The sequence below is a fragment of the Brachyhypopomus gauderio genome, chromosome 5 (genome assembly GCF_052324685.1).
Source record: "Brachyhypopomus gauderio isolate BG-103 chromosome 5, BGAUD_0.2, whole genome shotgun sequence".
NCBI classification, from domain to species: Eukaryota; Metazoa; Chordata; class Actinopteri; order Gymnotiformes; family Hypopomidae; genus Brachyhypopomus; species Brachyhypopomus gauderio.
Window position 1 is genome coordinate 6262271 of NC_135215.1, and position 12458 is coordinate 6274728.

General features: G+C 43.9%; 2 protein-coding genes across 3 annotated transcripts in view; both read right to left on the minus strand.

Annotated features, from left to right (window-relative positions):
- cped1 (cadherin-like and PC-esterase domain containing 1) overlaps positions 1–1177 on the minus strand; it is a 46077-nt gene extending 44900 nt beyond the window's left edge. For both annotated transcript variants that reach the window (XM_077005155.1, XM_077005154.1), the window contains exon 1: positions 139–1177. In XM_077005155.1, coding sequence (XP_076861270.1) covers positions 139–375 — 237 coding nt within the window. In that variant the 5' untranslated portion in view covers positions 376–1177. The remainder of the gene's footprint in view (positions 1–138) is intronic.
- Positions 1178–1780: 603 nt separating this feature from the next.
- Positions 1781–9241, minus strand: ing3 (inhibitor of growth family, member 3). Its single transcript, XM_077005156.1, has 12 exons — positions 9091–9241; positions 8877–8948; positions 8143–8243; positions 7632–7697; positions 7354–7450; positions 7028–7099; positions 6777–6893; positions 6406–6569; positions 5865–6055; positions 4571–4763; positions 3344–3382; positions 1781–3075 (listed from the first exon to the last, which is right to left on the minus strand). The coding sequence occupies exons 1-12, from the start codon at positions 9116–9118 to the stop codon at positions 2959–2961; spliced, it is 1257 nt and encodes a 418-aa protein (XP_076861271.1). The 5' UTR covers positions 9119–9241; the 3' UTR covers positions 1781–2958.
- Between the last annotated feature and the right edge of the window lie 3217 nt (positions 9242–12458).

Genomic DNA, 12458 nt, shown 5'->3' on the forward strand with positions numbered 1-12458 from the left:
TGGACACCAAACATTCTCTAGAAAGCACTGCATATACACAAAACACCTGGGTGAAGTGATAACAGGTTTGATGGCTGATTTTACTGAATCAAACTGTTTTAACTTGAGATGAAATGTTCTTCAAACTTCTATACTTACTTCATTATTGGCGCGCGACACCTCCAGAAAAGTAATAAGTTGTTCTGGATTCTTCAGAAGCAATACGTGATTTCTTTCGGTCATCACAGACTTATTCCTCTTGTTTGTTTGACCAGGTCTGAACCAATTCCGGTCCACCATCAAAGTCTGGTAAAACAGAAAAACTGCAATGCCCAAGACCAAAAGGGGGCCAGTGCAGCACTTACGACGGAGCGTCCAGAGCCGACGTAAAAGCATCCCCACTTTTAAATAAGGACCCGTGGGTAATGTCAGACGCGCAGGCGACCATCAATGATGTGACCTTCGCTCCCGCATCGTTCAGAAACGTGCCACGCTGCTGCGCTCCGGTGCGCTGTTGGAGAGCAAGCGCGCACTTCACAGATCCATTAGACTCTGATCCAGAATCCGGACGCAGTACAGCAGCGAACCTAAAATAACAATTCGTACATCCACAGAAAGTCCAGCGACGTCCAAGCGTTAACCGTACTCGCACTATCAATTCATGACCAAACTTTAGCGGAGTCGTGAAAAGGTGCGCAAATGCATGTACGGTCTGCGTCAAAAGCGCCTATTCACGCACCAGACGTGAGAGAAGATGTGGACTGATGGGAGAGGGGGTCTGAAAGGCTCTTTCTTCTCTCGGAGCGGAACCCCACGGTTGATTAAAAACATTCCCAAGTAACGGGACCTCATGACTGGGCGCGCGCCGCCTCCCACTCGCGCGCGCTGTCAGAAAACATCTCTCACATCCGAGAGCGAGCCGAGCGAAAGCAGAAGTCATGAGTCGGACAACCGACAGAGAATTACACCGCAAAAGACCTCGAAACGCTCATGACGGAAAAGCAGGATTCGGTGTTTTGTTCGGTCTATCCGGTGCGCAGCGAGGCTGTCCACCTGGTTCGTGTTAATCCGGAGAAAGGAAAAAAGTAAACAGTAACTTCCTCCCTGGACATACTTGTGGATTATACGTGCACGCAAAGCTTCGGCTACTACCTTCTCAAAATAAACGATCCTTGGGGAGGAATAAATGCAGCCGTTATTGGAGCGGCTTTACAGCAGCCAGAGAAGTGAGATGTACTTTGTTCGTCTTTAAATGACGGACAACGTGTTTACAGACGACAGTAGTCTCGAATCAGTGTTTATAGACCACGGTAGACTCGAATCAGTGTTTACAGACCACGGTAGACTCGAATCAGTGTTTACAGACCACGGTAGACTCGAATCAGTGTTTACAGACCACGGTAGACTCGAATCAGTGTTTACAGACCACGGTAGACTCGAATCAGTGTTTACAGACCACGGTAGACTCAAATCAGTCTGAATTGGCGCACATGCCTGCTCGGTCGGGGGTCTGGCAGCCGCCCACACCAGAGGCTCGAAAAACCGCAGGACTCAGTGCTATTTGCGGTACTGAATCTCAAAAATGTTATTCTGTGAGTTGTGTGTGTGTGTGTGTGTGTGTGTGGTGGGGGGGGGGGTGTTACAAGTCTGTAGGAACTTGTGGGAACACTTCGAATTTGAAAACGTTTTTTTCATGTAATGTTCGATCGTTTAACGTACAATTACACCATTTAGGGGTGAGGGTATCGGTGGGGATGTAAACGTGATCCAAACAAAACAAAACACCCTTTAATACAGGAAATACCAAAATTGTTGATCGTTTTATTTATTTTTCCCCTACATCTGTGGAAACTTTGAATCACCATTTCAGTGCAGTACAGGCTAAAGACAGAGACGCATACTTTACACACTTACATACACGCGGGCCTTAGTAATTACCACTTTGTTCTTTCTATAGTACATCATAGAGCTACTTGTTTAACCTAAGACAGGGTACATGCACACAGCATTTGTGCTCACCTGCATTTGTGCAACTTTCACGTTTAGTTAAAAAATGTGCTGATCGCGCAAGTAGAAGCTGTTTATGGACTTGTCTTCAGGAAAAAAAGTAAATCCCTGGCTTGTACATCCTCTTTTTTGCTGAAGATCACATTTTGTACAGGTAAAACAAGAAAAAAAAACCCACTGAAAGTTACAACAGTGCGTGCACTCATGCAGATAAGCACACATTCCATGAGCTTCCTGTCTTACATATGACTCTTTACCAAGTGGAGCAGATTTTAACACCTACTGCTGTGTCTCAGTCCTGATCCTAGCGGACTGGGTCACAGGATATTTCAGTGGCGCCCCTGTTTGAACACACCCCACTGAAATCAGTCACTTCACATGTGTATGGGAGCAGATAGCACTACATATATACAGTGCAGTTTTACCCATGGGCTTGGCCTTGGCAGCTCTGGTCTACTACACACATCCAGGTTACCAAAGAACACAGAGATGGTCATAATCCGTAATCAGTCAGCATCATCCTCATCACCCATGTTGGATTGCTCATTCAAAGCAGTCATGGAGTTTAAAATGCTTGCGGTTTGGAGTCCAACAAGACAACCGTGAACTACATTTCCCAGCGTGCCGTTCGCTTCTGTGAACATGGATAAACAGGAGCACACCACAATGATGCATCACGGAGCTGGCGGCCGTCCTTTGCCTCGGTGCCGTGTGGAAGGCTGAGGAAGGTCAGAGGGTCCGGTGGGCCGCCCACCCCTCCCCCACCGCTGTGGACTCAATGAAGTGGGGCAAAAAAAACCTGAACAGCCTTAGGTCACATATACACACACACACTCACACACACACACAGCACTCTCACATACCCTGACAGTGTGGGAGTAACCGCAGATCACATTGGTTAAGGGGGGTGGGGAGGGAGAACGGAAAGGGGGCGGGGCCTGGGCTGAGGATGGGCCTTCGGGTGAGGGCCGCCTATTTGTGCCTGCTTCCTCTCCGCTTCATGGCTGCTGTGCATTGTGGGCAGTACCACTTCCCTTTAGGTGCCTCGGTCAAGCCCACACAGCCATAGTGGAACCACTCGATTGGGCACTGCAGAGAAGAGAGGACAGTTTAGTTCAACACTCCCCTTGGCTTGTCTACATGTGATTGGAGTGGGCAGGTTAAGGTGTGTTTATCAGGCAGTCATGTTATGTCCTGAGGAGCTTTAACTGTAATACTACTGGCTTGCATAGCTCCATCTACAATCCCAGCTTTTTGGGGGGGGGGGGGGGGGGGGGGGTTATAGGGGACACATGAGGTAACCACCTCTCCCTGTTAAAAGTGGGTATCTAAGGAGGGGGGGGGGGGTAATACTCACATCCTGGTTATCACAGCCAACCATCTCGCCATAAGACACCTGCAAACAGAAAGAAGCATTTTCAATCACACGCTCACAAAAAGCACTACGCAGACACACGTGTTGTGAGACATTAAAGGAGACATGGCAGTAGGTTGTGCTTTGATGTGCACACACACACACACACTTGCATGCGCACACACATCTTTTTTTCAATGGTTTCAACAAAAGCAATATTGTTTTGTAGCCCACCCTAAGTCAAAAAACAAGTAACAAGGAGACAATTCTTTTGCACACCTAAACCCACACGGACACAAACATGGGAAGAAACCAGTCTCAGAGTAAACAGTGAATTATGCCATTAGCAAAGAGCAGTAGTTGGTGCTTGTGATCAGAGCCAATTTAAGGCAACATCAACACCACATCACATCTCATTTTACATTTAGCAAACTCTCATTTGGTTTTAAATAAAAGGCTAATAGTTCTGGACCACCACCCAGTACATAATGAACAAATTCAAACTAAAGCCCCAGACTGAAATTACAAACACATTTAGAGAATTAATGCTATATATCAAAGTCCAGGTACAACTAGGGAAGTAAGGAAAACAGACAGCAGTAAGCTAAGGGTCTCAGGATGACATCAACAGTGGCCATAGATGCTTCTTCCCTCTTTGAACAGAAATGTTCAAATGTGTAATAAGCCTTTAATTAAAATGCTGCAGTGTGTTTAGGGAGTGATGGTTCATATCAATGATTGATTATTTAAACCCTCCCCTTTTCCTTGGCGTCTCTGTGATGTACACACAGTGATGACTTTCTCGTTGAGTCAATGCCGTAGTCATGGAGGGGTAGAAACCCTCTGCAGGAATGTTATACACAGGATCTCCGCTTGGCACACACTTAAATACACTGTGCAAGCGCCCATCAGCAGAAGGAACAACAACAACAACAACAAGTTAACTTTGCAATCGTTTTTAGTCAACAGTAAAACAAAATTCTATATCTTTTACACCGTAAATGCAAAGCAGGCTAGTAAACGCGTTCAGTTTTAGCCATTTAACCAACCAAGTTAAAACCAGCAAGTCCAATATGAATTCATAACTAATTCAAACAGTCATTTCGAGCATTTAGAGCAGGGTCCAAGACTGTGGGCGGAGCGAGAGCGTATGTGGGCGGGGCGAGAGCGTATGTGGGCGGGGCGAGAGCGTATGTGGGCGGGGCGAGAGCGTATGTGGGCGGGGCGTACCTGGTTGCAGATGCAGTAGCGTGGCTCGTTGGGGTCGTAAGTCCAGTCCACCTGACCGCTGGCGTCACTCTCCGGCAACACAGCTGCCTGCTGGACCAGCTCGTGAGCCAGAGCCGAGGAAGAGGAGCACGACGACAGTGAGGAAGAGGAGGACGACGAAGAGGACTGGTGATTGGAAGACTTGGTGTTGCCCCTGCAAGTGGGAGGGTACATATGCAGGGAAGGGCAGACAGAATGGGGAGGGGGGGGAGGTTGGTTTAGCGTGCAGGTTCGTAAACGGTGTGCGGAAGCACACACTTCCTGAGGTTTCCAGTGAGAGCAACGATACACTAGGTATGTCTCAATCTGTCTAATAAATTTCCTACCCAAAATTAGATGCCATGACTAACAGATCTTATTCTTGCCATATTCAAAGAGAAAGCTTATGATTTACAGAGCATTTCACACTGTTCTAGGATCAGATTACTTTTCTGTTTACATGGATTAACATCACAAACAGCCCGTAAAGTAGCACTCCCAGAACCTGTTTCAGCTACACTGGCATGAAGATTGGCATTCCAGTAATTCTCTAATTCATATACACACTCCGTTCCACAGGAAAAAGGTGAAATTTCTCCATTTGATAAAAACGACAATGTCATGGAGCTTTAAGAGGGTGTAATGCTGGGAGCCTACCCACACATACATAGATATGTGGTGAGAGTGGGATTATGTACAGAAACAAAATGTGTTTAACACATTTTGTGTGTTTGTATAACCTCTAATTAGAACTGCTTTAGGCTACCTCTGAAACATACTATCCCTGAAACACCCTGTCCCTGAACACGCTACCGCTGGAACCACCCCGTCCCTGAACACGCCACCTCTGGAAACACCTCATCCCTGAACACAATGCCACTGGAACCACATGCCTGCAGCTCCATGACTGCTTTTAAATTCAATTTCATCTCTTGAATGAGTTTTCAGTCAGTTTGATCTTACTGGTCATTCTCTGTTTTACATACATACAGAAAAATCTATACTGCAACTCTACATTTTATCTCCTTGTGGTTGTACACTTCATATTTCACTCTGATGTTGTTACACCTCATGTAACGTCCATGGGTGTCTTGGAATGTACTTGTAGATGAAATTCTACAACTGGGATTATTATGATTATATTTTAGAGAACAGTCTGTTTCCAAGTGCCTAACTACAGTTGCTAGGCTACAACTGAAAGTTACGACAGAGGAGCTCTGCGTGGCGAGCGTGGCGAGACCCGTAGCTCGGAGCTCCACGCAAGCGTTTGACGTACTTGCTCTTGCGGCCCGCTCGCGAGTCGGAGCTGTTGCTGGGCGTGAGCGTCTGGGTGAGGGTGGAGGCGAGGGCGGAGGAGGAGTAGTTGGAGGAGTCTCTGCTCAGGGCAAAGTCACGAGCCAGGAAGTCGTTGTTCTTAATGGCCTCGTAGCTCGCCTTCAGACTGGACGTCCGACGCCCCTCCTTCATCTACGAATTAAAACACAGACGCGTAGACAAATACTTATATACACACCACAGACAGATCACATGTCCAGCATTGATGTTCCATACGGGTGCGTTTTCACCCACAGGAAAGTGAACTTTATTGTGTTCGTCTTTTAAATGCATAGCTTGCCTATGAAACCAACACTTGAGTGCAAGCCGGCAGCTCCCTCACACCATGCATTACGATTCATGATGTTCTCACACAACAAAGACGTCTGCCTAATACAACACTTGCTTCTACACTCAGTGGCACTCAGCCTCCCGAGCACTTTTGAACAGAAATAAAAATGACAGAAACAGCAGAATGGTCTGGATGGGGGGGGCTGCTGCACCTGTGCTGTGGCCTGCACCGCCTGGGCTGCTGCCATGGTGATAGCACCCGCACCGGCGGTCGGGCCGGCGGGCAAAGAAGTCAGGCTGTAGGAGGAGAGAGACTGGGAGGAGTTGACGTTGTACACGCTGTTCGAGGATGAGGTGGTGCTGTTCACCCTGCAACCTAACACAAACACACACACAAATTACAGTCAGATGACTGGGGAAAAAAAAAATGTCGTCAACAAGCTTGAGCAATATGGGTTCATAGTGGGTGATGGATATCATCCTGGCTATTCATGTATGGCCGCTAGTGTCCTAACTGGCACCTGAACTGAATGAATGACGGGCATTACGTGATGTAGGAGTGTGTGTGTGTACGCAAACTCACCTGGTGTGTTTTCTTTAGAGGCATCAGATGTGAGGGTAGAGAGAAGGGCTTCAGATTTGAACTTCTTCTCTGGCACATGTTCAGTAGTGTGGTGGGCTGGCGTGTTGTACTTCCTCTCTAGCGAGCAGCAGGTGCAGACCCGCGTCAGAGACGAGCAAGGACACAACGTGATCAGGAGAAGAGCAAGTGCACCAAGACAGAACAGCAGGGCTGAGGGAGCCAATAAGGGTTGAGGAGGGGGAGGGTCTTACTCTCAACCGTGGTGTGTGAGTGGACGTGGTGGTTATTGACAGGTTGAGAGGGGCTGTCCATTTCCAGTGATCCTAGAGCCCAAGATGAACAAGGCAATTCACACAAGACTCAAACTGAACACATTTTAAACAGCAACTCAATATAAATGCAACTGATAAAACTGACACAATCGCTTTAGATTCATTTAGATTCAGTTAATGTTTCACACAGTTTACAGACCTACTACCAAATTATTTACTACTATTAAATTAACAAATTATGCATAAAGTTTCTATCCTGTACAAATGGGCGGTGCCTGTACACCTGTGATTCAGACATTACTTACGTCTCTCTAGAATCTCTGTGATGCCAGCATTATCTGCCTCCAACTCCATTTTGAACTTTGCCAGTTCTTGATCCAATTTCCTCAAATGTCTGTCCACCTGACCACACAAATCACAATAAAATATCATAAGCAACACTAATAGATTTCTTCCCATCTCCATTTTACACATCAAAACTTAAATATAGAGTACGCTTTCAATATATTCAAAGCGACATGGAGTGAATGACTGCCATCTACTGGAGATTAAGGTGTAATGCGGTCTAATCCTGCTTCCTCACCAGATCATAGATTTGATTGGCTAATTGCACTTTTTCATCTGCATCTTCCAAAGCCTTATAATAATCCTAAAAAAAGAGAGATCAAGAGACACAGAAGGTGAGAAAGTGAGGTGGGTGATTCCATGACACTTAAAAATATATTTTTTATTATAGTATAATGCTTATACTTGAACCTCATGTCAACAATGGAGACACATTTACATTTGCCAACATTACAGATATAGATCTGCTAACATTATGCATACATTTAATAAAAATATATATTTCAAAAGATATTATAAACACCTGCCCATGACAAAGTAAAATTAAACAAGCAAACTACAAAGCAGTGACTCATACGGAGAAGCAAAACAACTCTGTTGGGTCATAAAATAAACTTAGTTAGGTCATTAGCTGGAGCGAACAGGCACAAGGTAATAGCCGATACTGAACCTGGAGCATGCCATATTGTAGTTATTTCTAACATGTGTTCCAACTGTGTCCACTGAGAATTGCATCTTTTGTTCTTTACCTTCTTAATGACCTCCATCTGTTCTTCCCTCCATTCTGGTTTGTTTTTCTTAGCGTTCACAAAGAACTCATTAACTCTCTGCTCCAACTGGTCCATGGCATCTGTGAGGCAGGAAGAACGGCACTGATTATAAGTGCATGTGAGGGATCTGCAACATTGCGAGAATGGATAACAGCCTAAAAGTGTATGGGACTGCACAGATGAAAGCTGTTGTCTGGCAACTCAGTGACCTGTGGTCAGTCACTGTGGGCGACACTGCTTATTTAGGACAGACGGGTTTTGTGTTCACTGTACATCCTCTTCAGAGATTGGATCGAACTCTAGATTATCTGGATCAATACCACTAAAACCTATCACTAAATGCATTGACATTATAACATGCTTAATCTCGGCTGGAATACTGAATGCAGGATACGCAGGTAAACACATGACAAGTTAAGAAGTTAGTGCTCAACTTTAATGTGCATCTTAATATAACTATGTACTTCCCTGATCCATCACATGTATCTGGTCATCTAGTGCTACACTTCACAGTGGTCCATTCACCAGCATGCAAACTACTTCAGGCGCAACGTTTAAGTTTAGCTCACGCCTCACAATATACACGAGTTACTCCGTGTGGGTGAAAAACATTTATTTTTTTGTATAAACGAAGTCCGCGTCAGTTCGCAAGGCGTAACTTTAGAGTACAGTTGCTTGGTTTGAGGCTGCGGTGACTCTGTTGCAACGCTTACTCTGAACTTGCAGGTCCATCTCTCGCATTTCCGTAAACCTGTCGCGGAGGTCCATGGGTAGCTGCTCGATCACTGCCACAGAGAAGAAAAACCCACATCACGGGCTAGCCTAGCGGGCTAGCTGCGCTCGGCGCATTTTACCCACATACACGCCACCGAGTCCCGTAAATCCAAAAATACAAACACAAACGCATACAAGAATGTATACACTTACTTTCGAGGTAGTCCTCTAAGTACAGCATTTTGGCAAATTTGATGTTTTTAGCGTTTTACGGAAAGCGAATTATTCGTCAATATGGCGCCTTTCCTCGCTGAACGCTGAAGAAAAAACGCACTGGAAAAGGGGGTGTGCCATACGCCAAGGGCGTGAGCTATGATTGGGTGATGGTTCGGTTGCGCGAAACTGACTTCACTGATGAACGTCATGGTATTTGTAGTTCTTACTGCCATTCTAACGCAAGGTCATTCTTCATAAGAATGTTATTACCTACCAATTAAGGTTACTGCTGTGTTTTAAAAGCACTTTACACATTCATTTCGTTTGCACATTTAAATACATGATAATACATGTAAAAAAGATTTACAAATTTAACCTACTTGATTAAAAAGAATCTAGGATATTATAGTACTTGTTAAAACTTATACCTTATTGAAGAGTAGGATAAGTGTCTATTTCACAGAGGAACCTATTTGAAGTATATTGGGTCAAATAGATCTTTTTTCTGATCTATAAATTGCATCTTATCTGAATTCCTCATTTTATGACGTGTTGTTTTAATTAGATGTTGATGGTGATTTGAGATCAGTTAGGTTCATTTATTTTAGTAGATAGTGATTAATGTATCCAGCCTTTCCACTAACCTACTGTTAACTTTCTGCACTTAGACAGTATGATGTCAAAATAACAGACTTTACAGTAAGTACATGCATATATGTGTATATATACACATAAGGAATATCACAATTTTTATGGAAAGACATGTTAAGGGTTCCGCCTTTTAACACCAATCCTGAATCAGTTCATATTAGCTTCTGTAGTATTTAATTTAATTTAATTTACTACTGAAGTCCCTCTTTGATCACTTCACTTGCAGCAAAGCTCAAAACACTTTCAACAGCAATTTAAAGCCACAGCATACCATGAAAGAGAGATACAGTTAAAACATATGTAAATAGCATAAAACACAGTGTGCATAAAACACAAAACCGGTTTAGACAGTTCAGAATTGTGATAACTGGTTTGATGAATAACGAGCCTTCACCTATTAACTCTTTAGAATGTATTTGCCATTATTCTGTGTTTATCAAACACTATTCAGAGTGTCTTCGTAACACTAACAGGGTTAACGCTGAGTTAAAACAGTAAAACTCTGGAATGGGTATTAATCTAAGTATTGTTTTTGAGAGTTATATAAACATAAAGGTGTCATAATGAACACTTACACAGAGTTGATTTAACACTAGTGATTTGTCTGTGTAGCTAAATGGAGAAAAAATGTAAAAAGAGGGTAGTAACTGTGAGTGAACGCAGCATGAGACATGAGTTTAAAAGACTCCGCTGAGTGAGCAACAAAGCCCTCTAGAGGGCAGCATTGGATGATCCATCACACAGTTACGATCTTATCATTGGTTTCTGTTAATTAGAAAATATTTTGTAACCCAGAAATAAAAAAGTACACTTGTCCAAGCACAATTTCTGATATTAATTCCATAAACAACGACCAACCTTTATACAGCAGAGGAAGAAAATGGTCTGGTTTGATGTCACAGGGGGTATTTTAATATTTCTGCAAAGACTGCGAGCTTATTGTTCTAGTGATGGACAGTTCTCTAGGTAGTCCTAGAGAACTATAGCTTTATCTATCAGAGAGCTATTTGGCTTAAGCTATCTTACTTCATGGCTTCAGAGGAATAATATTTCTCCTGATTTATATCATTAATCAGTTAATCTTGATAGATATTCAAGCATGAATAGTTAGGAAACTGTGCTGATGCCCAGATTCTTGGTGTTTATCGTAAGTGTGTATTGTTGGATCTGTTTTTCCAAACCAGAAAGAAAGGTAGCAGTCTAACATTAGACAGCCAATGCAACAAGACAGGAGTGTGATCAGGGGAGAGACAGGAGAAGGAGAGAAGGGAGTGGAGATAGAGAGAGAGACGGGAGGAGAGAAGAGAGAGGACATAGAGAGGCAGGAGGAGGAGAGGGAGGGGATAGAGAGAGACAGGAGGAGGAGAGGGAGGGGGATAAGGAGAGAGACAGGAGGAGAGAAGAGAGTGGACATAGAGAGGCAGGAGGAGGAGAGAGAGGGGGATAAGGAGAGAAACATGAGGAGAGAAGAGAGAGGAGATAGAGAGAGAGAGACAGGAGGAGAGAAGAGAGGAGAAAGAGAGGCAGGAGGAGGAGAGGGGGAAAAGGAGAGATAGAGGAGGAGGAGAGGGAGGGGGATAGGGAGAGGGGTGGATGAGGTTTGGGAAGCCCCAGCCCAGGACATGTTATCACCTCATAAATACACACACACACACACACACACACACACACACACACACACACACACACACACACACACACACACACACACACACACACACACACACAGTACAGAAGTATAAAAGAAGTATAAAAAGGTGAAATGAATTCCTTCATTCCTCATATAATTTTGCTGAAATATGCACCAAGGTTAACTTTATCACTTTAAAATTCAATTAACGCAATGTTAATGTACCTTTTGCATACACGGTGGATGCATTTACAGTGTACGCTGCTGATTTTATTGTGCATACTAATGTATTTGTCTGAGGAATATAAATAATCTAAAGCCCAATACGTTCAATGTCAAACAGCCCATAAACATAAAAACATAAAATAGATTCATTTTGAACAAAATGAACACACTATTCCAGTAAGGCTCATAAATCAGACTTTGACAAAAAGTACTAGCAGGTAAAAACAAGTTTCCATGTGTGTGCATGGTTTAGTCATTTGTGGGACAGACACTGTGGCTATGAAAAAGCTGTTTGTCTTTGCCAGAAGTCCAGTGGGCTCGTGCTACTAATTTATTACTCTTCCACTAACGTTCAGCTACTGAAAAGTTGTGGTCATATCAGTTTTGCTGGGATTGAAACATGGAAACTCGTGAACACGGAAGCTTTTGGAGTTGTTCCCAATCCCAGCCTCGGGAACTGTCTATCCGGGATAGTTTTAGAGAGTCTTCAAAACACCTTTGCTGCTAATTGCCAAACTCTGGCCTGACCACATCTACAATGGTATGTACAGGAATCATTTGGGCTTTTATAAAAAAAACAAAAAAAACGAAGCAGTCCAAAAAAAATTATTATTAAATTTAATAATTCAGCTACCTCCCTTCCCAAAAAGATATATCCTAAGAGTATGTCAGGATTGCGTTAACGAGCATAACCCCCTCCTCCTGTCCGCGGAGAACAGGAGATTTAATTAGTTCATTCGGACAATAATACACATATCAGATTTGACCTCTTAACCCGTTGCAAACGATCTCTGGGAGGCGAAAGCCGGCACAACCACCCCCCCCCTTCACTGAAACTCCAGCTGTCTCCGGCGCACAA

Excerpts from the sequence above, each read along its gene's own strand:
- ing3 (XM_077005156.1), bottom strand. The coding sequence starts at position 9,118 with ATGCTGTACTTAGAGGACTACCTCGAAA. Across the intron at positions 7,698-8,142 it reads AGATGGAGGTCATTAAGAAG|GATTATTATAAGGCTTTGGA; the intron begins GTAAAGAACAAA and ends CTCTTTTTTTAG. Across the intron at positions 4,764-5,864 it reads CGAGCGGGCCGCAAGAGCAA|GGGCAACACCAAGTCTTCCA; the intron begins GTACGTCAAACG and ends TCCCACTTGCAG.